The sequence below is a fragment of the Malaclemys terrapin genome, chromosome 17, assembly GCF_027887155.1.
Source record: "Malaclemys terrapin pileata isolate rMalTer1 chromosome 17, rMalTer1.hap1, whole genome shotgun sequence".
NCBI classification, from domain to species: Eukaryota; Metazoa; Chordata; order Testudines; family Emydidae; genus Malaclemys; species Malaclemys terrapin.
The window spans coordinates 5,119,953-5,146,350 of record NC_071521.1 but is presented as its reverse complement, the minus strand read 5'-3'; the positions used below and the strand labels follow the sequence as shown (position 1 = coordinate 5,146,350).

At 41.9% G+C, this 26,398-nt stretch overlaps 1 protein-coding gene across 2 annotated transcripts; it reads right to left on the bottom strand.

Annotated features, from left to right (window-relative positions):
* Window positions 1-288: 288 nt before the first annotated feature.
* Window positions 289-25,899, bottom strand: STOM (stomatin). Of its 2 annotated transcripts, none has more exons than XM_054007281.1 (7): window positions 25,762-25,899; window positions 14,279-14,379; window positions 13,256-13,328; window positions 11,618-11,700; window positions 6,428-6,631; window positions 5,547-5,681; window positions 289-2,197 (listed from the first exon to the last, which is right to left on the bottom strand). In XM_054007281.1, the coding sequence occupies exons 1-7, from the start codon at window positions 25,820-25,822 to the stop codon at window positions 2,003-2,005; spliced, it is 852 nt and encodes a 283-aa protein (XP_053863256.1). In that variant the 5' UTR covers window positions 25,823-25,899; the 3' UTR covers window positions 289-2,002. The 2 variants fall into 2 exon arrangements, with proteins under 2 accessions (XP_053863256.1, XP_053863254.1); XM_054007279.1 differs by having other exon boundaries at window positions 14,279-14,382; window positions 25,762-25,898.
* Window positions 25,900-26,398: the final 499 nt, after the last annotated feature.

The following is a 26,398-nucleotide window of genomic DNA, read 5'->3' as shown; positions in this document are numbered from 1 at the left end:
CGCCTGTGTTACAGCTAAAAAGCCCTCATGAAAGGATTGCGTACTACATTTTGTCGTACAGGAAATCCTGACTTATAGCATGTAGGTATAAGAACAAGACAGACGAGTAGTCACGGACAACGGAGAATGGAGTGCTGCAGGAACGGTTCTTAATGCACATAATCAGTTTGTGGGGCAGTCAGAATTGATCCAGAAAATGTTGGTCAAGAACAAAAAGGTGCTTTTTGGCTCATTCCATTACTAAATAGAAGTGATATAAGCACAAAATGAATCACACCCGAGAAGTGATTAATCAAGAAAATACATACTTTATTAAGGGCAGCGTGATAACAAGGGCACTTCTGGAATCCATCATTATCTTTAGGTTTGTTTTTGTCCTTCACTCCAACTACCCCGTGCTTAAAGATGGGCCCAGCTCAGTGGAGTTGTTCCAGTGCAGAATCTGGCTCAACATCTCACCACAATCTCTAGTTACATCCGCTAAACAGGTGCAAGATATGGCTGTGAATTTCAGAGATAAGCAAGTGAAGGCGAGGATTAGCAGAACTGAAGAAGCCACATGCTTCTGGGGTTAGCTATATATGCAAATCACCGTGAGAATTTTAATTGCCTGTTCGCTCTCTCTGTTATGATCATTTGCTTCCAGTCAGATGAGACAGAGATTTGTAAAACTAGTAGCACTGCTCAGAGCAATATCAATTGGATACATCAAAGCAATGAAACTTCTAGTATTACACTAGAAAGGGAGTCAGAGGGAATCCAAACTACAAATAAGTAATCCAATTGAGATCAGAAAAAGAAAGGAGTTGCCTGAATGTTGAAATAGTGGACCAAATAACTAATTCTCTTTTCTTGCATCATTCTTTAAAACTGGAACATAGAACTGTTTAATTTGTACCATACATTGCACTAAGATTAACAAGGTAAAAGGTTATGAAATCTTCACATAGTATGCAATCATAACTGTAAGTGTTGAATGTCAAATGTTGCTTTTCAGCAGAAAACAAGTAAAAATAGTCACCAATTTCCTCTAACAGACAGAAAAGCTGTGTATGGATCTTTTATAAAAAATGAAGTACAAGACTTTAAAATTACCTTATTTGCAAGAGATGCAAGTCTTAGGACTAACATACAGCACTTCAAATGGTTTACAAGCAGATTTAAAATCAAGACAAAAAAGGCTACTTATGTACAAACAAAACTCAGATTTTTTTTAAAAAAGGAACATTCCTTTAAAAAGCGGATGCACAAATAAAGGCAGATCGAGACACATTTTAAATTCTTTAAAAAAGGCATTAATCAATACAGACAGACAAACCGTGACAACTGGATAGCGTATACAAACACTGTATCCATAACTACAGTGTGCTCATGCCTTTTCCACTGTTACAGCAAGGCGGGGTGGAAAGTTTAATTTCAGCAGTGCTGGCAAACTGCTGCATCTTGCAAGAGGGAGGACTGCATTTTAAGAAGCCACTGACCTGATTTTCAGAGAGATCGAGTATACACATTGTTTTACTTTAGCAATTGGGCAGAACTGAAGGAACTGTGTGTGGCTACCAAGAGATTCCAGCTTACATTCCCTCCACACCCAGCTCCAGGGACCCTTTTCTCTAAAGGAAACATCACCTCAGAGAGTGTGTGGGGCTGATGAGAGATAACCACTTCTCTGGTGTGTGATCATCTCACAGCCCTTCCAGAAGTGAGCTCTTCACACAAAGTGGTCATCTCATTTGCAAACGGGATGTGTATGCAGGTTAGAAACGCTTGTGACCCACAGGAACATTAAAACAAGCATCTATTTGAAATTAAGAGCAGAGTTTGTTTATATAAATTGCAGAAGATTTTGATCAGTCACACTCACATACACACTCAAGTATCACACAAAAAAGGCCCCTTTAAAGATCCCCTCTGCTAACATTGCTTTAAGCTGTAGCAGCTAATTTGGTTTCACAGACCAGTCCTGCTGGGGAAGATCCCTTTCCCACTACATCCCAACAGTTTAGCGTTTTGCACCCATGATGCCCTGCAGCATGTCTATGGGCAGGGGGAAGACAATGGTGGAGTTCTTCTCCGCAGCGATGGTGGTCAGAGTCTGCAGGTAGCGAAGCTGAAGGGCAGCAGGGGACTCTGAAATAACCATAGAGGCTTCTTTCAGGGCCCTGGAGGCGTTCATTTCACCCTCAGCCGCAATTACCTGAGGAAGAAAAATGCATGAAACAGCAGGTCTAGCACAGTGCTAAAATGGAGGCTAGTTTGACTATTTCAGTCTCTTCCGTTGTAAGACGAGACAGTGCTCAAATGAGAGAGCTTCAAACAAAAGTTTTGGGCACCCGTTGTGCAGATTTGGTTTACAACTTAAGAGATTTGTACCTTATGAATAGGGCCCTATCAAATTCACAATCCATTTTGGTCAATTTCACGGTCATAGGATTTTAAAAATCATAAATTTCATGATTTCAGCTACTTAAATCTGAAATTTCAGTGTTGTAGGGGTCCTGCCCCAAAAGGAGTTGTGTGTGTGTGTGTGGGGGGGAGGGTACAAGGTTATTGTGTGTGTGTGTGTGTGTGTGTGGCGGGGGAGTGCAGTACTATTGCCCTTACTTCTGCGCTGCTGCTAGTGGCAGCGTTGCCTTCAGAGCTGGGCAGCTCAAGCGCAACGGCTGCTGGCCGGGAGCCCAGCGCTGAAGGCAGAGTCACCGCCAGCTCAGTGCAGGAGTAAGGATGGCCTGGTATGGTATTGCCACTCTTACTTCTGTGCTGCTGCTGGTGGGTCACTGCCCTCAGAGCTGGGCGCCTGATCAGCAGCCGCTGCTCTCCATCCATCCAGCTCTGAAGACAGCGCAGAAGTAAAGGTGACAATACTGTGACCCCCCCCTAAAATAACCTTGCAACTCCCTTTTGGGTCAGGACCCCCAATTTGAGAAACGCTGGTCTCCCCTGTGAACTCTGAATAGTATCGGGTAAAAACACACAAAAGACCAGATTTCATGAGGGGAGACCAGACTTCACAGTCTGGGACACATTTTTCATGGCCGTGAATTTAGTACTTATGAAACAGCTGCCAGGACCCTGCCAAACAACCCCCTTTAGGATCCAGCAGAAGGGACTATAGCACACGCTGCTGCTGCACCTTGTAGGCACTTCTTGTGGGTATTAGTGGAAACTGTACTGCAGAAACCTGAGCAGAGGGGCCAATTAAACCTGAATCCACTGCTGTGCAACAGAGCTATACATTAAACATGGCTTCTACTGTAAGCTAAATCAAAGCACAATATTCTTTGACTTTACTGCTACACCCTGGGAGGGATTGGGATGGGAGAGAGAGGAATAAACTCATCTTCATAGTTCAGTGGCCTAAGATTCACTTTGAATATCAAGCTATGAAACAAGCTGGGAGGTAGATATAAAGTGGTTTTCCTCAGATTTAAGGGTGACTGCAACATACTGAACAGCTAAACCAACATCAGAACTCATGATGATAGATCTCACCAGCTAGTAACCCCACTGGGGGTCCAGATCTGAGACTGTGCATCAATACCAGATCCCTTTAAACCCACAGAAGCCAGACTGGATAGGATGAGGGTGGTGGCATGGTGAATTATAGTGTACTGGGTCCTGAGTGGGGCAAGGTAGGTATGTGGAGGATACTTCTTTCTATAGAATATAGTCCACTCGGATTACTCTTGCAATGAGTCTCCATCCTTTTAACCATCAGACTAAGTGAAATTATTTGCAGATTTCATACTGTTTAGCTACCCCAGAACAGGTCTAGGAATTACCATTTGGAAATACAAGTTACTGCCTAGAACCAAGGCCTCTTTCTAGCTGCCCTCCCAAGTTCACCTTCCATAACTCCTAGCAATGAAATACAGATCTGCTCTTGTTTTTATTTCCCCACAGAAATATAAGAGTCTGAACAATTTTTAAACAGGAATATACAAGTGGCTCAAGAGGTCTCATTAACTATTTCCCTAGGGGTGGGTCTCTCCTCTGTCTGTATATGATAATTAAGGCTGTGATTTAATCTGAGTATTTTTAGTAAAAAAGTCACAGACAGGTCATGGGCCAAAAACCAAATCACAGCCCCTGACCTGTCCATGATTTATACTAAAAATACTCATGATTGAATCTTGGAGGGGCCCACTGTGTGTGGGGGAACCCGGTGCTGCTCCGGCCCCCGCTAGTGGGAGAGGAGTACGGGGGGGGGGGGGGGAGGGCTGCTGCCGCTCTGGCCCCCACTGGGAGGAGGGAGGCCTGGGGGGCCAGCAGCTGCTCCGACCGCCCCAGGACTGCTGAGTCCCTGGGGCCAGCTGCATCGGCCACTGCTTGGGTAGTCCCTGGGGCCAGCTGCCCGGGGCTGCCAGCGCGCCTGGCTACAGGACCACCTGAGCGGCTGGCTGCAGAGCTGCTCCAGCAGCGGCCAGCATGGCTGTCCCCAGGGCTGCCTGAGCACCTGGCCTCAGGGCTAGCTGCTTGGGCGGCCCTGAGGTCAGCTACACTGGCTGCTGCAGGAGTCATGGAGGTCACAGGAAGTCTCAGACTCCACGACTTCCGCAATCTCTGTGACAGACACGTAGCCCTAATGATAATGAATAAGTTGGATGCCAAGAGTCAAAAGGGAAATAAAAGGATACCCTTAAGTCAAATGTAAGTTCCATAGCATCAAATGGACTATGATGAAACCTCCCATTGGTGAATGGTGATCTTCAGGTTTCAAAACGAAGATTTGTTTTTCTGATCAGACGAGGCTCTGAGCAGACTATTAACGTGTTCCTACTAGTGAGAGACAAACTTCTGAATCCCTGTCTCAGACTGGAATTCTTAAACACAACCTGCAGTTTCACACTCAAGCTAACTCAGTAAAAACAAAACACACAAAATGCTTCCCGGGTTCCCCAGAGGATCTGGAAACCAGCAGAGGGAGCAAGTTCCACAGCACAAGGTCTTTTCCAGTGAGAGAGCTTCCCAGAGCTTAGCAACAGGGCTGAGTTCCACCTAGCAAAACCAGAAGTCTCAGGGGATCTTAAATGTTTTACATCAGATTTTCCCACCCTACACTACAAGCAAAAGGGAGTAACACCACCAAATGGATGAAGACTACTTTACAAACATTTAGCCTCATGAGCTCCCTAATGCATTCGTTTCTTTTTCCCCCCACCCCCCAAATGGAGAAATGGAGACAGAGAGTATAAGGGACTTGCCTAAAGCCACAGCAAGTTAATAGAAGAGCTGGAAACAATGCAGAAGTCATGACAGTCTCACACTTCAGCCACTAGGTCACGTGATCTCTCAAGACTCCATTCTATTTACGTTTTTCAGAACTTGCTCTTGGGGGGAAGGTAGGGAAGGTTGGGATTTCAGGGTTCACAAAAAAGTGAGACTGATGGTGTGACCCAGGATGAGTGCTGGCTTCCAAAGACAGCTGTACCAGAATCTTGCCCTGCATACCCCATGCTATTCTGGCTGGAGATCTCCATCTGCAGAGAGAGCTTCACGTGACATTATTGATGAAAATGCAAAGTATGTTGAAGCTACTGTATTACCTTGGCTCTTGCCTCCCGGGCAGCTTCTGCTTCAGCAGCCATTGCTCTCTGTAGCTGGACTGGCAACTTTACATCCTTAATCTCCACGCGTTCCACTTTAATTCCCCATTCATCTGTTGCCTCATCGAGTGTGACCTGTTAAAGAGGCAAGACAAAGGTGCTAGATTCATTTACTTGGCTACATTACAAAAATCATGGGTAAAAAAAATAATAATGTAGTGTTTAAACAAAGACACAGAACACATGAATTGAGTCAATAAATAATATTAATATTTGGACATCTCCTTGCACCTGAGGATCTCAATGCACTTAGCTGATGGTTGTGTCATCGTTGAACCATGTAATATCAAACATTTTGAGAAGGGAACACAAGCTGGTGGTCATCTCTTCGAACTAGAACATCGGCCTGAAATACTGGTGCAACCCACCCTTCAGGCAACAGTGGTCTTCCCTCTGTCCCAAGATTCTGTCTGCATCAAGCTGGGGAGGGTCTTCTCAAGGGTCCATGACCACGATTCTAGCATCCCTTTGCAGCAGTCTTCACAGCTCAGGGCAGGACCTTTTTATTAGAGTCAGGCAGTAGTTTTGCCTCTTTGGGATTATTTTTCTTTACTCCACCCTGCCACCTACAATTTTTAAAGCTAAAAACTAGATCTCATTGCCTCACTAGCCCATTATTGCCTCATTTGCTCCTTTTTATATTTGTATGCTGTCACAACAGCTCTCATGGAAGCTTCATACAAAACCCCAAATCCAAGGTTCACCTAGATATGCTCGGCTCTTCTCTGTACTGGTGTACAAGCCTGACCCTGCAAGGTGCTCATAGCCCTATAGTTCAGCTTTTCTGAATAGAGAAGCAATGCACCCAGCACTGCTCATACCTGCATGCTGTGTGCAATTTCTTCTCGATCAGACAGGATCTGAGAGAGGTTCTTGGTCCCCAAAACATTCCTCAGGGTGGTTTGTGCCAGGAGCCGGGTGGCCGAGTCAGCATTTGTGATATTTGCAACAGCAAGGGTGGCATTCTGGACTTTGTAATAAACCACTCCATCCACGTTAACTGTCACAGAGTCCTTGGTAAGGATCTATAGGGAGGTAAGAAGTCTAATAATTAAGCAGAACAACAACGAAGAATGAAAAAGACAACAGAAGAAACTCTAATTATACTACTATGAGAGAGAAACGGGCCTATTTGAGTGGGGCCTAGTCTACAAGTTTCTATTTTCTTTAGGTTCTTCTTCTTCTAAGCTTAAATAGGATTTATATTAATAGAATCTGACAGGTCTTTTGCTCTGAGATGACCCTCATCCAATCAGGCCACCAATTGTCTAGCGCTCCAATTCTTTGCCAGCAAAAAGCCCAGAATATTTTAAGGAATACTAAGAGAACGAAATATGGATGAGTCTAAGTATGAGTGAAATAAGAAACAAGAAGCTATTACATCCCTGTTCACATCTAGAACATGTAGAAACTCAGAGGTATTTGACAATCTGTAACTCCGCAGACAAGGTATAAACTATCGAGCAGAGACAACATCCTCTGGTTCCCTGAATTGCAGTCCTGCCTCTGACGTTCTGAAGACCAGTGAACTCCAGTCACTCGCTTTGTTTTTTATTTTAATTTTTTCTTTTTCCTATTGTGGTTTGACAGGGAATGCTATCACCCCTAATTATGATTTTTCCTTTAATACTTTCTAAGATGTGAATGAGCAAATGTGTGTGTGTGAGAAATAGCATATGCGTATCCAAATTTTAAGTCCACCTTTAAATCACTTTGTGTTAACATGGACCATACAAATGTGTCTGTGCAAACTACTCTGCTCCCAAAGGGAACTTATGGGTTGTTAATCACTACGTATCATAGCAGAAATAAACTGGTCAGGGAATGAGTCAGCTGTAGAAGTCACCTAGTAACAGGGCACCTCCTTAGGTTTCCAGGGAGTGTACGTATAAAACTGATCATGTGTTACATTAACTTCATGAGTCATGTCTTGATCGGCTCATTGGATGAACACAATCAATAGTTGATTCCATTTTAACTGTAATTCTGATTTGATATTTGTGCTGTTTAATCCTTAATTAGTTCAGTAACAATTATAGTAGTTAGTAGTTTTGATTTAAAGGTTGCCTTTTCTTAATTTGTAATAAAATCCATCAAAATAATAAAGCTGTTTTTTTCTTTCAAAATTGCAACAAGAGTCACAACATTTTCTCTAGGGTTAAAGATAATTTAGTAAAGTATTTAAGAGGTACAGTTCTGTACCTAAATTTATATCTTTTTCCCCTCACAATTATATGCTGGTAATACCATATGGGGAACAATCCTGAGTCTGCCAGGAGGGGGTAGTCCTAAAACTGTGGGTTGTTTCTATCTCAAAAGAATACAATGCGTAGGGGCACACATGTGTATGTATATTTACATATATGCATATAAGTGAATGAACCATCTCAGGCTTAAACTCCTTTAGACTAGGAGGAATTTGGGGTCAAACTGCTTGTCACTGAAACGTAACTTTTTGCTAGGTTTGCGATAAGGTGTTATTGACCTCAAGGTCATGAGGTGTTAAAAATCCCCATATAGGTAAACAAAAACAAACAAACAAACCCTCAGTAAAAAGAGACATTTACACTAAATATACCTGTCCTACTTCACTAGTTCCAGAATATTTCACAGAAGCAGAACAGACTAATCTGTCATAAGCAAAGTGGCAAGATAAAAGGACAGATACCATATATTAGAGAGTGGGCAAACCTCATATTAGCACCCTGGACAGAATAGTAGTGTGAGGCAGCGTACATCATTGAGTGCCCAAATCCCTAGGTCCTTCTGTCAGGGGAGGCTCTGAGAACATTCAGAAAGCAATAGGGCTGAGAACTCCATGGTTTTTATTTAAATGCAAAGGTAGGAGTTTGGACCATTCCATTCACACGTGGTTAAGGATTGCTCTCTGGTTAAGAGCAAAAAAGCAGACAATCAAAATGTATAATGACAGAGGACTTGTTTGATATTTGTATATGTGGGGAGGTAACTTACAACGTGGGTGCCATCTCATAGTAGATATAGGGTGCTTGTGATTCTCACATCCATGGTACATTACTTATGAGATTACACTCATCAGATAAGATGCACCTGACTATGTGTGTCAATATATAAAAGAAGAACAAAGTAGGTGACCTACTTAGTAACCAGATAGGAAAAAAGGAAGTGGTATTTTTACTCTGCTCTTTAAAAGGAATGCCTCAAACAGGAATTTCCATGTAGGTGTGGGTAAAACAGAAGACAAATCCATTAGTCAGTGCAAAAAGAACAGGAGTACTTGTGGCACCTTAGAGACTAACAAATTTATTAGAGCATAAGCTTTCGTGGGCTACAGCCCACTTCTTTGGATGCATATAGAATGGAATATATATTGAGGAGATATATATACACACACACACACACATACAGAAAGCATGAACAGGTGGGAGTTGTCTTACCAACTCTGAGAGGCCAATTAAGTAAGAGGAAAAAAACAAAAACAAAAAACAAATTAAAAAAAAAACTTTTGAAGTGATAATCAAGATAGCCCAGTACAGACAGTACTTATTCTCACACTTCTTATCAAATTGTCTGTACTGGGCTATCTTGATTATCACTTCAAAATTTTTTTTTTGTTTTTGGTTTTTTTCCCTTCTTTCTCTTACTTAATTGGCCTCTCAGGGTACGTCTATACTTACCTGCTGGTTCGGCGGCAAGCAATCCATCTTCTGGGATTGATTTATCGCGTCTTGTCTAGACGCGATAAATCGATCCCGGAAGTGCTTGCTGTCGACACCGTAATCCTGCTCCGCGAGAGGAGTAGGCGGAGTCGACGGGGAAGCCTGCCTGCCGCGTGTGGACCCACGGCAAGTACCTTTAAGTTCGAACTAAGATACTTCAACTTCAGCTACGTTATTCACGTGAATAACGTAGCTGAAGTTGCGTATCTTAGTTCGAACTGGGGGCTTAGTGTGGACCAGCCCTCAGAGTTGGTAAGACAACTCCCACCTGTTCATGCTCTGTGTGTGTGTGTGTGTGTGTGTGTGTATATATACACACACACACACACACACACATATATATATATATTCCATTCTATATGCATCCGAAGAAGTGGGCTGTAGCCCACGAAAGCTTATGTTCTAATAAATTTGTTAGTCTCTAAGGTGCCACAAGTACTCCTGTTCTTTTTGCAGATACAGACTAACACGGCTGCTACTCTGAAACCTGAAATTAGTCAGTGCTTATCTGACAAAACAGAAATGGACATATAAACCAATCTAGCCTGCGACCCTGTCTCAGCAGTGGCCAATGCCAGCTTCTTTAGAGAGAAGTCTAAACCCCCCAATAAGATACCTTGCCATAGAAAGTTATACAATAGAGAGAGGTTTCTGCCAGTTAATGCCCAAGGCACTGATAAGCCTTGCAAGTATTTTCCCCAATACGTGCAACTGCAGATGCTTTTCTTCTGAATAATCCTTTTTGCAATCTTATTGCTGTAGGACATTATGGAGACAAATAGCTTAATTACATGTTGCATAATCCAGCACTCCAAGTATAGCAAGAGGCAACCAATTTACATCAGTTTATAACACCCCCATCACCTACTTAACACAGAGAAAGGACTTTGATATTTTCCATTCTCCTCTTTAAAGCACGTGTTACAAAAGTACATACATAGGAATAGGAAGGCTCAACACAATACTTAACTGTGCTCTTCCCTCTCTGAGCATAAGACAGCTTTGACTTTGGCTGGATGAGGAGGTTTTAAATTGCTCTACTATTCAACGTGCATAAATACAATGTAAACTGCAAACACTCATACGATAACTTAACCAGACTCTGGGGCAGAAGCCCTCTCTCTTCTTCAGGACCGAATGTTTATATCGCTTCTTAACGGTTCAAAGGAGAGAGGAAAATACTGTGGTTTGCCAAGGGACACACAGCTCTGCATTCAGATGCTTCCACAGAGATGAAAAGAATAGCTAGAATGGTACTGCTTAAAAGCACCACTTCCCAAGCAGCAGCAAGGTTATGACTTTTTTTTTTTTTTTTTTGGTATTGTTAAAGCACTGAATTTGGCTCTCCTTGTAAACAGGAGGAATGGGAAAAAACACTTCAAAACTACTCTAGAAAAGCTTGTGAGTAACCACTCACATCAGCTGGCTACTTAAGAAATTAGTTTTCCCAGCGAGAAGGCCTAATGGATTTCATCTGGCCTGACACCAGTTTTATTTATTGCTTTTCTTATGGCTGTTGATAACGGAATGAGACATGGATTTGCCAAACATCCACTGCATGCTTTTAATTGGACTAAGATGTCATATCTGGATTGCAGTGGGAATGGTACACTGCAGAGACTTTCCAAGCCAAGTTCTAATGATCTATTATGTTTGTATTATTATTTAATATTTATAAGCAGTGCAAGAGACACGCTTGGCATTTAATTGAGAGAACAAAGACACCGCCTCTCTCCAAGGAGTTTATAGTCAAGGATAGATACAACGAAGTGTGACTTCGGGCGAGATGATCTCTGGCAACGGAAAATGACATACAAAATAAAGTCATGAGGCTACTTATAATGTTAGTTCCTTTTAAGATGATAATAAAAACACACTACACTGTGCAGGGCTGGGAAAAGTAGAGAACATGTCTAAGGGATTGTGGCCTTTGAGAAGGGTCATGGAGGAGGGGGCATGTGGTCTGCTTGGCCAGCTACACTTGCTGCTCTTACACCTCAGAATACATTAGTTACAAACTTGTTGGAGCAGTAACCTCATAAGGAAAGAGTTTTGAATGTGTCAGATCACACTGCTCAGAATCCAAACACACACAGTTCCACTGGCATGTTTTACAAAACTGATTTGATCAATACCAACAGATTTTAATAGGGCAATAGCTGGAGAGAATTCCTTGGAAAACATCTCTTGGTAAATCAGGAAGTAGAAGGGGGTTCAGAGAACCTTAAAGAGAAGAAAGGGGTACAGAGTGTTGAACTCTGTTTACATTTGATAATAAGTAAAGACACTACCTAGAAAAAGGGGAAAACTTACCTCCTGGGGAGGTATATCAAATGAGATTGTCCTCATATCCACCTTGATGAAGCTGTCTGTGCAGGGCAGGATGAAGAATAGACCTGAACACAAAAATCCACCCCATATAATGAAACAGTGGACCATTTATACAAGTTTATTTTAGCAACAATTTGTGATCATCTCATCCTAGTTCAATGTTTCTAGACAGTTTGTCAGGATCCTGGCAGCTTTTGATTTTTATTTTTTTTTTTTATTTTTTTACTACCAGGGTTTTGCACTGCAGTTAGTGGATCTTAAATTGGGTTCAGACATTATCAGGGGCCAGATTTTCAAGAGCTTAGCACTCTCACTTAGGATTTTCAAGAGATATCAACAATGTGTGACAATGCATTCAGCTCTTCTGAAAATCTCTCCTTTAGGGAGTTGAGCTCTTTTGAAAATCTGGTTACAAGTGGCTCCTTGGCACTGGGGAGGGGATGTCATTATTTACTTCCCATGTCCAGACATGGGGAAAACATTCCAGAAGCACCAAGATCGTGGGATAATATGACAGGAAATTAGTGCTTCTGCTGCTCATTCCCAGCATTAGGCTTGGCAGCTGAAATCAATGTTGTAATCCTTTAAGGTCTTGGCACCACTTCTAAAGTACACAGATAAAGTTTTCAAAAGTATCTAAGTGACTTAGGAACCTAAGTCCCATTTTCAAAAGCATCTAGGCTCTTAAGTCATGTAGGCATTTTTGAAAACTTTACCCCACATATTAATTTAAAAAAAAAATGCCTTCATTTGATTAGATTGCTTGTTTCATATATTGTTCCCTATTCTCTCCTAAAAAATATGCATAGCCCAAGGAGGGCTGGATGAGACTCACTTCATAGGGAGGGGACAGAGAAGCTAGGGAGTCACTGCTTGTAACATACTACTCACTGGATAAGCAGAAGCATTCATTCTCAAGGGCTATGAATCCAGTAACCTTAAATGAATTACATTAGAGGCAAACTACAAGGACTCCTATTTTATCACTCCCTACAAAATTACAACAATTTATAATTTTATGTATTTATTAGGCACGTTAGCCCTCAGACCCTGAGCACCCTACAGGTAGAGCATGTTCCAAAAGAAATCACAACCGGTGTAAAGAGTTGAAACCTGTATATCCAAATAGCTTGGGGGACAGGGAATCACTGTATAAACAAAGAGCTATTCGATGTAACCAATGTAAGTTGAAGACATTACCTCCACTAAATATAATTGTGGCTACTTGATAAGAGGAGTTTTACTGAAATTAGTTTGAAAGACACATCCAACACCATACAGTCCCTCCAATAAATTAGAGAGGGAAATAAAAATTTCTTCAGTTTTGCTCAGAAAATTGCCACCATTAAACTCCAATTTATATTGAGGGGACCTGACATATAATATAATTTTGAAATATTTTATTTTCTAGGCAATTAATGTTTACTTTAAGCTAAGACAGGCCACCCGATGCCTATTTGTTTGGGTTAAATTTCAAAGAAATCCATTAATTCATTTGGTGAGTCATTTAAAAAAAGTACCAAGCTAATAAAGTGCCTTTACACTGCCAATGTGCTTTCATCTTGCAGACCTCATATAACTGAATCACATGCCTTATGCTGGATCCTACATAGGACTGACCTGGTCCTTTTGCTCCACCCCTTCCGATGCGTCCAAGTCTAAAGATGATGGCTCGCTCATATTCCTTTATGATCTGTAATGAGAAATCAGATGTTTAATACAAAAGTCTCCATCAAGAATTTAGATACAATATCTTGGCTTCTAAATATATTAAGGATAACTCTGAACAGTCTCTGGTCTTGCAGAACGTAACATGCACACTTTTCATGTCCTCACCCCAGCTGTTCTAAGCAACAAATACTAAAGGGGGTTATCGGTCAGAAAAATATTCTAAAGGATTAAATCTTTTGGGATGTGGAGTAATTTTCCAAGGAGAGAGATGGCAGCTCTGTCACCTGAAGGGGGACAAAACATTGGAAATACACTATCAGGAGCACTACTGCACTGAGGCGGGGCAGATGGACTAGATAGGGTCTAATGGCCTTTCCATTTCTAATTTTTCAGGTTGTGTTGTGTTTTTTTCTTTTTAATAAAAGGTTTATAATTTCCTGTGCCCCAACTGAAATGCATTAAAAAAACTGAGATTAAGCCAAAATATAAGCATTTTCCCAGGGTCCAGAAACCCCAAGCTTAGGGAATTGAGTGATAACACAACCTTGTAAGTGCTTGTCATTCCATTATAAATGTAAGGAGTGGCTCCTCAAAATTAATACTTGTTCTTGCTATTATTTTGACCCTCCAATGCAGTTTAGACAGGGATGAAAATTTGAGATTCCTCTCTTCTCCCGCAACCTCTCAGCGTTCTCCCTTTCCTCTTCTTTCCTACAGAGTAGTAATTGAGATGCCACTGAAATTAGCCTTCTGACTGATATTACAGAAACATGGCAATTCTTGTGCGCTGGGCTTGAATACACTGAGATGTTAAGGATTGTCCTTAACCATGTATTATGGTCAAAGTAAGAGGGATCAGGACCAGCTGGGTTTTGAGACAAAACAGTGAATTGGACAATGTTGTTAAACTATTAGGAAACAATCTGCGCTTTTTTTAAATTTTGGATTAAACTTTCACGTGAACATCTTTACCTTTATGCACAGCCAGATTGAGACTGGAAAGGTAATAAGGACGAAGAAGAATGAAATGATCACTAGCAACCATCCACACACACCAAGGCTAGTGTCGGTCTCTTCTGGAAGAAAAATGTAGATATTTTAATAGTTAAAACAGAACCATCTTTGTTCTATTAAATCATTAAAATTTAAAGATACAACTACACATTCCATGCTATAAATCATCATGAGAAACATCCCTTAGGACAAAGCCAAATCTCATTAGAATAAGAGCATGTTGGCCACATTATGGACTTAATTCTGCTTTTGCTTCCACTGACGTCTCTAAAGCTGCATTTGTAAACCTCAGAGAGCAGAATTGGGGCAAGTGAATGAAATCACAGAATTGAAGTATGTTTAATCCACGTACCTTAAGATATGAAGATATAAATTTAAGACACTGCAATATTTTACTCAAATCCTTTTCCTCTCTCTCTCTGCCAGGAAAGATTGTGAATTTAATAGTAGAAACCTGTTTGTCAGGCTGATTTAGAAGCAAGAAGAAGAACACATTGCTATGTTTGCCCAAGAAAGAGGTAAAATACCAATTGCTTCTGCAAATAATTCTAGTGATTTACACCACTGAATCCTGAGTAACCTATCACAGAAGGTGCCAAGTGCTGCAGTTGCCCCCCTCCCCCCACAAAAAAAAAATCACCTGAAGACCCAAGAAGATGCCCATTCTCAGAGCTGTCCTGTCAAAAACAATTCTAGAAAGGAGGATGAGATACAATGCTTAGGGAGCTCCTTGGCCCCTCAGCAAAGGACATGTTCCTGCTCAGCACTTTCCTGCTGAAAGGTCTTCATATTAGAGGAATACATGCTAGTCCTCTGCTGTGAAATGGCTGCCCTCTCTCTCACCCAGACTCCACAAGAAAGGTTTCCTGGAGCAAGGAAGAACAAGAACCAGTAGTTCTGAATGGTTCAGAGCTTGAGAAGAGTCTGCCAACTGCCATTAGGGTGATGCTGAGCTGTCAGGTGCAGACATGAAAATGGACACTCATTGAAGAGGAAGTTCCTTATCATTCCAGCTAAGAGTCTCAGCTACCGTCCAAAAGTCTCTGTTGCCAACTTTAGAGTTCCCAGGGTGAAACTGATCACGGGCAAAAGCTGCATTGATACTAGGGGATTAAAACCACCACTATGCCACTGAAATTCATCCCCACCATCACCCCCACTCCTTAGCCCGTTAAAATCCTTAAAAACAAAAGTTCTGACATGTAGTACAAGAACATGTATTCAAAAAATAAATAATGAAATAAAATTAAAAAAAAAATCACAATGCTAAGATGTGTCTGCTAAGATACACATAACACAATACTTTAACATCTAAATTATAAGACTTTCCTTTGGACCATGCTTCTGGGTTTTGCTATATTCCACAAACATCAAAATGGTGCATGCTCAACTGTAAACAAAAAGTCTTTTTATCCTGACATAATTGCCATTCTACGCAAACTCCGCTTTTCAATCCATTTCACAGGACCTGGGATTTATTAAGCAATGGACTGTGCTAACCAGATGTTGGAGTTCTAAGAATAGTGGTCAGAGAACCTATCAGCTTCAGCTGGGTTTTATTTGAAGACTTCTGTGTCTTTCTCCTCAGGAAACACACAACTGATTATTTTCTAAATTTAATAAAATTACAATTCCCTATATCAGGGGTGGCCAACCTGTGGCTCCGGCACCACATGCGGCTCTTCAGAGGCTAATACATGGCTCCTTGTATAGTCACCGACTCCGGGGCTGGAGCTACAGGTGCCAACTTTCCAATGCGCTGGGGGGTGCTCACTGCTCAACCTCTGGCTCTGCCCCAGGCCCTGCCCCCACTCCACCGCTTCCTACCCCCTTCCCCAAGCCTGCGGTGCCCTCGCTCCTCCCCCCAGAGCCTCCTGCACGCCACGAAACAGCTGATTGGGGGGTGCGGAGAGGGTGGGGGAGGCGCTGATCAGTGGGGCTGCTGGTAGGTGGGAGCTGATGGTGGGGGCTGCTGATGTATTACTGTGGCTCTTTGGCAGCATACATTGGTAAATTCTAGCTCCTTCTCAGGCTGGCCACCCCTGCCCTATTTTATATATATATATGAACATGCGGGTTAATCCTTTGTGAAGCAATTGAGTTTATATATATATATATATATATATATATATATATATATATATATATATATATATAAAAAGTAACTCAATTGCTTCACAAAGGATTAACCCGCATGTCCCCTGCTCCCCGCTCTATCAAGTCCTGCAGGTCAGTATGGTTCCGTTTCATAGATGGGGACGCTCTTAGAGACGTTAAAGTCTATATTTTTCAAGTGTGTCCACTGACTTTGGGCACTTAACTTTAGACAACTAGGGTCCGCTTTTTAGAGGGGCTGAGCACCCACAACCCCCATTGAAATCAGTAAGAGCTGCATCTATTCAGTGCCTTCAAAAAATCATGCTCCAAGGGTCTCAAATTGAGACACCAAAAATTTGAAAATTTAGGCCTAAACTGATCTGACCAACCTCACACAAGAAGTCAGTAAAAGAAGCCCTGAGGCTTAGTTTACTCCTTCAGTCAACAGATCAGCTCTGAGGTATTCTTTGGCCTTTCAGCTAAGACAATCTAATTTATCTTGAAGGAGGATGGATGTCACAATCCAGTATTACCCAGAAAGGTAGGATGAACTGATTAGCCTCCTGTCCTTAGCCAAGGATGAAAAGAAAGATCAAAGACAAGTTAGCTCAAGCATGTGCTCACAATACCAACTCAGGGCTTCTTGAAGGAAAGACCCCATGACCTGTTGCTTAGTAGCTCTGAGTAATAAGGTTATTTGTGGGTAACGGGGACATACAGAGGACAAAAACTATTGCTGCAATTTGGTAATCAAGGAAACGATAAACAATTGTGCACAAAACTATTAAACAAACAGCTGTCAAAACCTGGTCATTCAGGGTGTGTTCACAATGCCATTAAAAATGCACAGCTGGCCCATGCTAGCTAACTCAGGTTCACAAGTCTCAGGCTCAGGGGCTTTTCATTGTAGTGTAGGTGGTCAGGCTCGAACTGGGTCTCCGGGACAGTGATTTCAATACGATTTGCCGGCACTAAAGTCACTTGGGAGAAAAAAAAAAAAAAGAAAGAGGATATTGTAATATGTTTGGTGCCCCATCTCAGCCCTGTGCCTTTTGCTTGGACAGACACTACATGTCCTCAGATCAAGTATATTTAAAAAAAGGTTTCGCACAGCTTTATATACAGCATTCACTCCTGGACTCAGTCCACCTCCCACCCACTTTTAACAGATTCTAACACTTCTAACAGATTTGAACAGTACCGTAGAGCTTGGCAGAGTGTGACAAAGAACAAATCATTCTTTTCACTAAATGCCCATCAAATAATTGACAATAGAACTGCTAAGAGAACAGGTGTGCAGCATACTAGATTCTGGGATGAAAAAAGACATGTTTCGGTTTCAGTACAGGTAACTGTAGAATGGAGTTCCACTTCCACGGGAACAAGAGAATCAGATCAAGACAGATTAATAGAATGAGCTAGAAATGGGCAGAGAGGAAGAATGGTTTGTGAACTGGACTGGGATTCTGAGAACTGGGTTCTGTTCCTTGTCCTACCACAGCGTCCTGGTGTGACTGTAGGTGCCTCACTTTCATGTCTGTAAAATGACACTCCTCCCATCCCAGAAGCATATTGTGAGGATTAACCTGTGGGTCCATGTGATCACCTGATACTACAGCAGTGAGCACCATACAAAAGCTCATCAAAAACAAATTATTATTAATGTATTAATGTAGGGCCTAGGAGTCTTAGTCATGGACCAGGACCCCATTGTGTTAGATGCTGTACAAATACAAACAAAAAGAGTCTCTGCCCCAAGAAGCTTACAATCTAAGAATAAAATAAGAGTAAACAGATGGATACAGACGGGGGTAGAAGGAAACAATATTGGTCAACATGATTGGCAGTGGCCTCAGCACATAGCAACCTAACCTAAAATAAAAAATAAAGCTTTATCATACAAAATATGGAAATCCATACTTCAAACCTCAGTACAACAGAACCCCATTTACTCAATCTAATTGGGACCGGAGCCAGATTGGATAATTAAAAATCCGGATAAACCGGAGAATTGGAAAATAAATTGCAGCAGTGCCATCTAGCGGCCACAGACGAGATCACCCGCTTCTGGCCCTGAAGTCCTGGTTGTCCGGTTAGTGCAGACAGCTGGTTAATGAAGGGTAAGATAAATGTATTTGTACAGTAATGGATATACTGTATCTAGTAAATACAAGGGAGGCTCTCCCAAATAGAAACAGGAAAGCAGAGAGAGACTGAATTCTGCAAATTCAGAGCAAGTTTATCTTTGTTTCCACAAAATAGTTCAGTGAAATCTGGTATATGCAACCAATCAAGGAACTGACAAAAACTGGCTGCTTAAAACAGGAGGTGGAAAAGAATTTATTTAGTGTATTTTGGGCCACGTCTTATACCAAGTAGTTGCCTAATAAGGATGAGTTCCTGTACAAGTGTCTCTGTATTGAACTTCAATATTCTGCTCTCCCTACACATTTGGAACTCCTGTGAGAGGAATGCCAAGGGGATAGCCACTCTTGCATGGGGGAAGAGGGGGAAAATACCAAAGGGGAGTACTATCATATGGATATGAGGAGGATTTTGCCTTTCCACAAGCTGCCATAGACTCCAAAATCTGAGAGAAAACACACACAGCTAGAAGCAGATTTTACAGGTTTGTGGTCCTCATGCCCACACATAATCACTGCCACAAGTGTATGTTATCTACAATAATAACTTATTAGATTAATTGATTACATAAATCCGCGCTCAGTATGTCAAATTATGCTGAATACCTTAATTTTCAATCAATTTGTAAAGCTGGTGAATTTGATTATCTGTTCTATTAAGACAGGGAAGGTGGGGAAATCAGCTTGTGCAGTTTTGTTACTCTATTTACTATATTATCACTTTCGTTATATATTGAGAAGTAGGTTACCAAAGAATGACTATAATATATATCCATATGTTCACGGTCATTTATGTCAGCTTACTGGAGATGCAGAACTGGATGTAGATATGATATATGTCAGCAGCTAAAGTGCTGCAATCTGTCCTTCTTAAATTTGGGCCTTCTGGTTTCTAAGAGCCTTCAAAATGTAACATCTGTATCTTCCTCTTCCTTCTCCTCCACAAAGAAATTGTGTATAATGGACACAAAATGCCTGTATATTCAGGAAGGAAATATAGTTTGCCAAATCAGCAAACAATTTCCTGTAGTTCTTGGGCAACCACTGGGTTATTCAATTGTGTCTTGACCCAGTGTACTTAGTCTTTCCTTGTGAGTATTCAGATTTTGAAAAGGATAATAAAAGGTTTTGGCTTAAACCTACAAAGGAGCAATTTTTTGTTGTATAGAATCAGATTTTTCAGTGGCTAAACAAGCTTTTACCCTTCCCAAATCCCAGGAAACTTTCCTCACAATCAGACTTCCTGTCCCACTGCTGCTTCTCAGAGCTACCAATAAAGAGGTAAATGGAAAAATCTTTTCTGGATGGAAGTTGTTTAACATGTGTTTGAGAGTTCAGCCTACTTTTTAAAAAAGGCATTTAAAACCAGAATGTTTCAATTCACTTATTCAAAGTCAAACCCAAAATAAAACTTGGTAGAATACAGCTCTGCAATGCTAATGGAATTCACATGAACAAACACACCTTTACTGTGAGAGCAGAAAGGTAGTTTACGTCAGTGCTTTATTGCTGTATCAATATTTAATAGCATTTTTCAGTGATAGGATACTCATGAGATCACAAGAGAAGTTGTCAGGATGAGCTCAAGATGCCATTCAAAACAGATTTCAGAGTAGCAGCCGTGTTAGTCTGTATCCGCAAAAAGAACAGGAGTACTTGTGGCACCTTAGAGACTAACAAATTTATTAGAGCATAAGCTTTCGTGGACTACAGCCCACTTCTTCGGATGCAAAACAGAGAGAGTTAATGCCCTGCTTGGCTTTTTACACCCAACCAACTCTACAGAATTAGCTCATTTGGGAAATCCTAGCATTTTTTACGGGATTCATCAGGAAAGGAGTGGTCTAGAGACTAACCGTATATTTCACAATCATACACAAATTTCAACAGCATTTCATATGAAATATTAGTAGGAACGAACATTTCCACATTGCTACATAGTCAAACCTGACAGGGACAAATATTGTCCCACTCTATCTCAGGAGAAGAAAAAGTCATACACGCACACTGCATGATCACTAGCATTTATTGTTGAGGATATATATTTAAGCTTTAATATACAGGAATCTTTTAGGCAACTGCTGAAAAACTGACTTTAATAATCATAATGAACAAAGAGAAAATCCATTAGATAATTCCTCCACAGTAAGAGACTCAAAAACAGAGTAGTATTACATACTGGTAAAAATGCCTGAGTCCCGTCTACACTACAGCTTCCACCACTGCTACCACTTACAGAATTGCATCATTTTTCAGAACCGTAACTCCCTAGAGCGGTCAAGGTCTACAAAAGTCAGTACCTGTATTACAGCAACTACCAGCAATAGCAAGCTGTTTACCATAGTGCTATCTAACTCTGCTCTGAGCAGGTTTTCATAGGCAGAAATATCTGAGTCCCATGTGTGCTAGCAGCTTAGCACAGGTGAAACGTCACCTATTGTTGTAATACAAATTTTAATTCTTCTGTTTCAGCATGTGAAGAGAAAAAAAACCTTGCTCGACAATTCTTTGAAAGGCAGATCCTGCATGCCCATTAAACAGCTTCTGGGCCATATCATACCACAGTGGTTCCCAAGCTTTCCAGACTACTGTACCCCTTTCAGGAGTCTGATATGTCTTGAGTACCTCAAGTTTCACCTCACTTAAAAACTACTTGCTTACAAAATCAGACATAAAAATACAAAAAAGGGTCACAGCACACTGTTACTGACAAATTACTTACTTTCTCATTTTGTCTGTATGAAATTTTAGTTTGTACTGACTTTGATAATGATTTTTATGTAGCCTATTGTAAAACTAGGCAAATATCTAGATGAGTTGATGTACCCCCAGGAAGACCTCTGCGTATCCCTGGTTGAGAACCACTTCCATACCATATCACTTGTTTAGCATTCTTAGCTTGATGTTGATGTCTCCTGTAACTTTTCAAAATACATATTATTTATAAACAATACCATTTGTTTTGTATTTTATTTCCTTCTATTGTTTATTACAAGAGACATTTACAAGAAAACAAGGTCTGTTTCATTAACAGTTGGTCTTCTGTTGCTTAGTCCCTATTTAAAAATCAGTCACCCTCTGTTTGTAACATCACAACTGGGTTTTGTATATAGAGTTATGGGATCGTAAACATGATTAAGAAGTCAAGTTAGCATTCAGAGAGCTAAGGATCCCCTCAGGAACAGAGATACTCTGACCACTAGACAATATAAACAAGTTTGGCAGTCTCAGTCCAGCTAAGAATGGAGAGTTGTCCATATTGCAAAAGCCACCACCACCGGCACCGATTTACCCCCTTAGCAGCAAGGCAGAATAAAAAAGTGAGGACTGACCTATCCACTCATCCCTAAAAGAAAGTCTCTCTATAAACCAGTGTTGGGGCAGAAACTTGTATTTATACTGCCCATGCTGTACCTGTACTTAAGACAGATGACTTAACTCTCCAGATACGTCAGTTCAACACATTTCACTAATACCAATTTTTTAAAAAGTTAACGGGATGAGGACTGAGTATCTGTCCCTCTAGGATGCTTCCATCCTATTGGGGCACACCCACTGATAACTATTGGGTTTGTTCTTTGTTCCCTTGTGCAAGTTTGTTATTTTGGTCTCTAGTGAACTATTACCACTACTGATCCTCTCCTAGCCAGTTGGGTAGGATACTGTCAATCAAAAGGACAGCGACAAATTTGTACTCTTAGAGCCAGCAACAGACCTTTTACACAAGCTTCTCTACTTCTCCTTGGTTACAATTAAGCAACTCTATCTCCTTATAAGCAATTAATACTCCATTCTGCATTAATGGCTGGAGTGATGAATGGATTTAATGATGGCAAATTGTACTGAATCAAAATAATTATAGACATCAGTAAGTCGTATCAATTTACTGTATGAATACTTCATCTACTATGGGAAAAATAATGTACAGCCGGTGTCTTAGCCTCCATGAGAACAAAGCATACAACAACTTCTGAATGACTGATAACTCGGAATGTGAAAAGGTAAGAGAGAAATTCACTTAATCTTATTCCAGGCACTTATTCAAAATGACTGGTTTAGTTATTAATATCTAAATATCATAAAAAAGAATGATATAGATATTTTAGTGGATACCAGAACTAGGCATTGGCCCCATGCCTAACAATACAAACCGGCATGCTGATATTTACACAACACAAGCTGCTCAACTAAACCTTTATATTGAAACAATCTTATGAATAATTCCCTCCACCCCAAACTGACTACAGCACAGAATAAACCCATATTTAGTCGCATTCTGGCTGTCTCAATCTCCATTACATCATGTATTTAATGGCAAAATAAACTGGTTTTCAGTAGTCAAATTAGCATTGTAAGATGATAGACATGGAAAATATCTGTTATATTGAGTTCATCCTCTGAAAACCAACTCTGAGAAGTCATATGAGATGTTAAAGTGATAAGAACAGATAATACATGACACCCAAAAGACCAAAGAATGTTGGATAGTCCAACTTTTTCTAGTATAGCCCAAACTGCTAGTGTAAAGCACCACTGAGAAACAGAAAAAAAAGTGGAAATTGAAGAAGAGTGATCTGTGTCTAGTGATGGAAGCATGCATGTGTGTACGTACAAATTAATATTTGGTTAAAATAAAGTTTTATGAACTTCCATTATGATTATTTTGAAAATCCTGCTGTCAGGGTTGTTTCATATCCCACCAATCCTATGCAATAGAACAGTGGTTCCCAAACTGGGGTTTGTGAACTATCCCTGGGGGTTTACGAAATGTTATAGGGGGTTCTTGGGAAAAAAAAATCCCTAATGGCAGACAGAGCTGTCCCTAGGGACCCCAGGCAGCCTGGAGCCCCTGGACTTCCAAGAGCTGAGCAGATCAAAGCAAGTGTATCGATCACACTGAGGAGATTTCAACTTCAAGACTCCTTACAAGAAATGGAAAGGGAGGTGGATATTTTTTGCTGTTTTTCAAATTAAATAGGCAGCTAGTATTGTTTTAAAAATTATTATAAAGAACAAGTTTAAGCTTTGTTGTAATGTGCGTTGTTTGCCAGGACTGCTCAAGACCTGAATGTTTGTGTAGGAGGAACTCTTTGAGTGGGTTTTTTAAATACCTTCATGCTGTTTCACATCTGATACTCCTTGATGAAACATAGGAGCCTTGTCTTATAAAGGGCTTATTCAAAGTGATCCAAACTACGAAAGTGAGATCTTGGAAGTGTGTTGCTGTTTTCATAATGTAATCAAAATACTGTCATGATAAATAATAATTAATAATAAATAGTGTGTAATATTTCCAAGACCACTGCTTTTATAATTTATAGTCAGGTAAAGGAGAAAATCCCTGGAAATATTCATTTTTAGGAGGGGGTTCGCGAGACTTGACATTTTAGTGAAAGGGGTTCACAAGTTGTTAAAGTTTGGGAACCATTGCAATAGAGTGACCAGACAGCAAATGTGAAAAATCGGGACGGGGTTTGTGTGTAATAGGAGCCTATATAAGAAAAAGACCCCAAAATCAGGACTGTCCCTATAAAATCGGGACATCTGCTCACCCTACTATGGAACCATCAGCCACTTCCTAAATTATAAGCATATGATGCTATTTTCACCATCTCATCCTTAATAGAACAGTTTGTTGTTTTAAAATCCACTATTATATTGAATAATCTGGTTAGTCACTCTCATCCATCGAACATTTTGCTAATACCAAACACATTTAGTGGAGTAAACAAATCAGTTCTTCTTATTCTCATTTACAGTTAGAAGTCCCTAAGGGGACTAGCTTTGTTGACAAGGATCTTAATTATATGTGGAGTTTCACTTCTTAGTGATCCAGCCATATTAGTTTCTGTCCAAAAGAAAACTGCACATCAGGTCATTTGCTAATGAAATGAACCCCCTTTCCCTACCTTCTTATTCCCATTACTACAAGTTGACACCTCATACAAGGAACTGTGAAAACTTTAGACTGATTTAAAAATTTAACCCAATTTCAAACCTCCTCCTCATCCATTTTTGCTGTGTACCCCATTCTGAGTAGCCAATCTTGTAAGAGGCCGGTGCCACACATTTTGTTTCTGGACATACGGTAGAACCTCAGAGTTACGAACGCTGGGAATGGAGGCTGTTCATAACTCTGAAATGTTCGTAACTGAACAAAACATTACAGTTCTTTCAAAAGTTTACAACTGAACATTGAGCTAATACTGCTTTGAAACTTTACTATGCAGAAGAAAAATGCTGTTTCCCTTTATTTTTTTAGTAGTTTATGTTTAACACAGCACTGTATTGTATTGACCCCCTCCCCCCCCCGCTGCTGCCTGAATGTGTACCTCCAGTTAAGGTGACCAGATCGCAAATGTGAAAAAATCGGGACAGGGGTGAGGGGGTAACAGGTTCCTATATAAGAAAAAATCCCAAATATCGGGACTGTCTGTATAAAAATCCGGATATCTGGTCACCGCAGTTCCAAATGAGGTGTGTGGCTGACTGTTCATTTCGTAACTCTGGGGTTGCGAACTCGGAGGCTCTACTGTAGGGTGGTGACACTGGGCGCTGGTCTAGCTCGTCTCGTTTTAGGCTACCAACCTAGGGTTGCCAACCCTGCAGGACGGTCCTGGAGTAGAGTGACCAGACAGCCAGTGTGAAAAATTGGGACAGAGGGCGAGGGGTAATAGGCAACTATATAAGATAAAGTCCCAAATATCGGGACTGTCCCTATAAAATCGGGACATCTGGTCACCCTATCCTGGCGTCTCCAGGAATTAATGATCAATGTTTAAAGAGGTCACGGGATGGCACCGCCAGGAACGTGTCCAACCAACATTGGCAAGTTCAAGCCCGCCACAAGCTCCAGCTGTTCCTGTGCCCGGGGGGCCGGGCTGGCACAGAAGCTGCGCGCAGGCTGTATCGGTGCCCGCAGCGGGGGTGGGAGCCCAAGGAAAGGGAACGGGCGAGCTGGGTAACCGGACACATGGGGGGGTGGTGCCGCCTGGGAAGCTGCGAAGCGTCTGAAGCGAACTTTGCCCTTGTTCGGGCCCGCAGCGAGCGGCTCCCCTCGAGACCCACCCAGGGTCACACGGGCCCCTCCGGCCCGGCCCGGCCCGGGGGCAGGCAGCGCCCTGAGGGAAGGGGCGCGGAGCGCGAGGCTCTGCCAGCCCTGAGGGGCGCTTCCCGCCTCCGGCCCGCCGCGCGCCTTACCGCTGAAGGTGTCCGGCACCCGCCGGCTGCGGTCGGGTCTCGCGCCCTGCTTGTCCGCCATAGCCGCGTCCGCTGCGAACCGCTACCCTCCGCTCCGCCGAGTGGCCGCACCCTAGCCGCCAGCCCCGCGCTTCCCTCCGCCCTGAGCGCCCCGGGGCCGCCCCCTGCGCCAGGCCCCGCCCCGGCCCCGCTCAGCAGGGCCCCCAGGGCTCGGGGCGGAGCGCGGGGCCCCCTGGTTTCCGGCTGCCCTGGGTGGGGGAGCCCCGCATTTCCCCCTGCGGTGAGGGGATGTGCGGGGCTATGGAGTGGCAGAGGCACAGGGGTGTCAGGGATATGGGGAGGGGGACATGGGGGTGTCAGGGATGGGGGGCAATAGGAGGTGGGGATATGGGGAGACAGATACTGCGATATGGGGTGTCAGGGATATGGGGAGAGAGATACAGGATATGAGGGGCAGGGATATGGGGAGACAGATACTGCGATATGGGGTGTCAGGGATATGAGGTGACAGATACAGGATATGAGGGGCAGGGATATGGGGAGACAGATACTGCAATATGGGGTGTCAGGGATATGGGGAGACAGATACAGGATATGAGGGGCAGGGATATGGGGAGACAGATACCAGGATATGGCA

What these genes read in the sequence shown, in the direction of transcription:
- STOM (XM_054007279.1), bottom strand. Translation starts at nt 25,822, where the DNA reads ATGGCGGACAAGCAGGGCGCGAGACCCGACCGCAGCCGGCGGGTGCCG. An exon ending in GGTGCCGGACACCTTCAGCG is followed by an intron (nt 14,383 to 25,761) that starts GTAAGGCGCGCG and finishes TTTTTCTTCCAG; the next exon opens with AAGAGACCGACACTAGCCTT. An exon ending in AAATTGCACACAGCATGCAG is followed by an intron (nt 5,682 to 6,427) that starts GTATGAGCAGTG and finishes CCTCTTTAACAG; the next exon opens with GTCACACTCGATGAGGCAAC.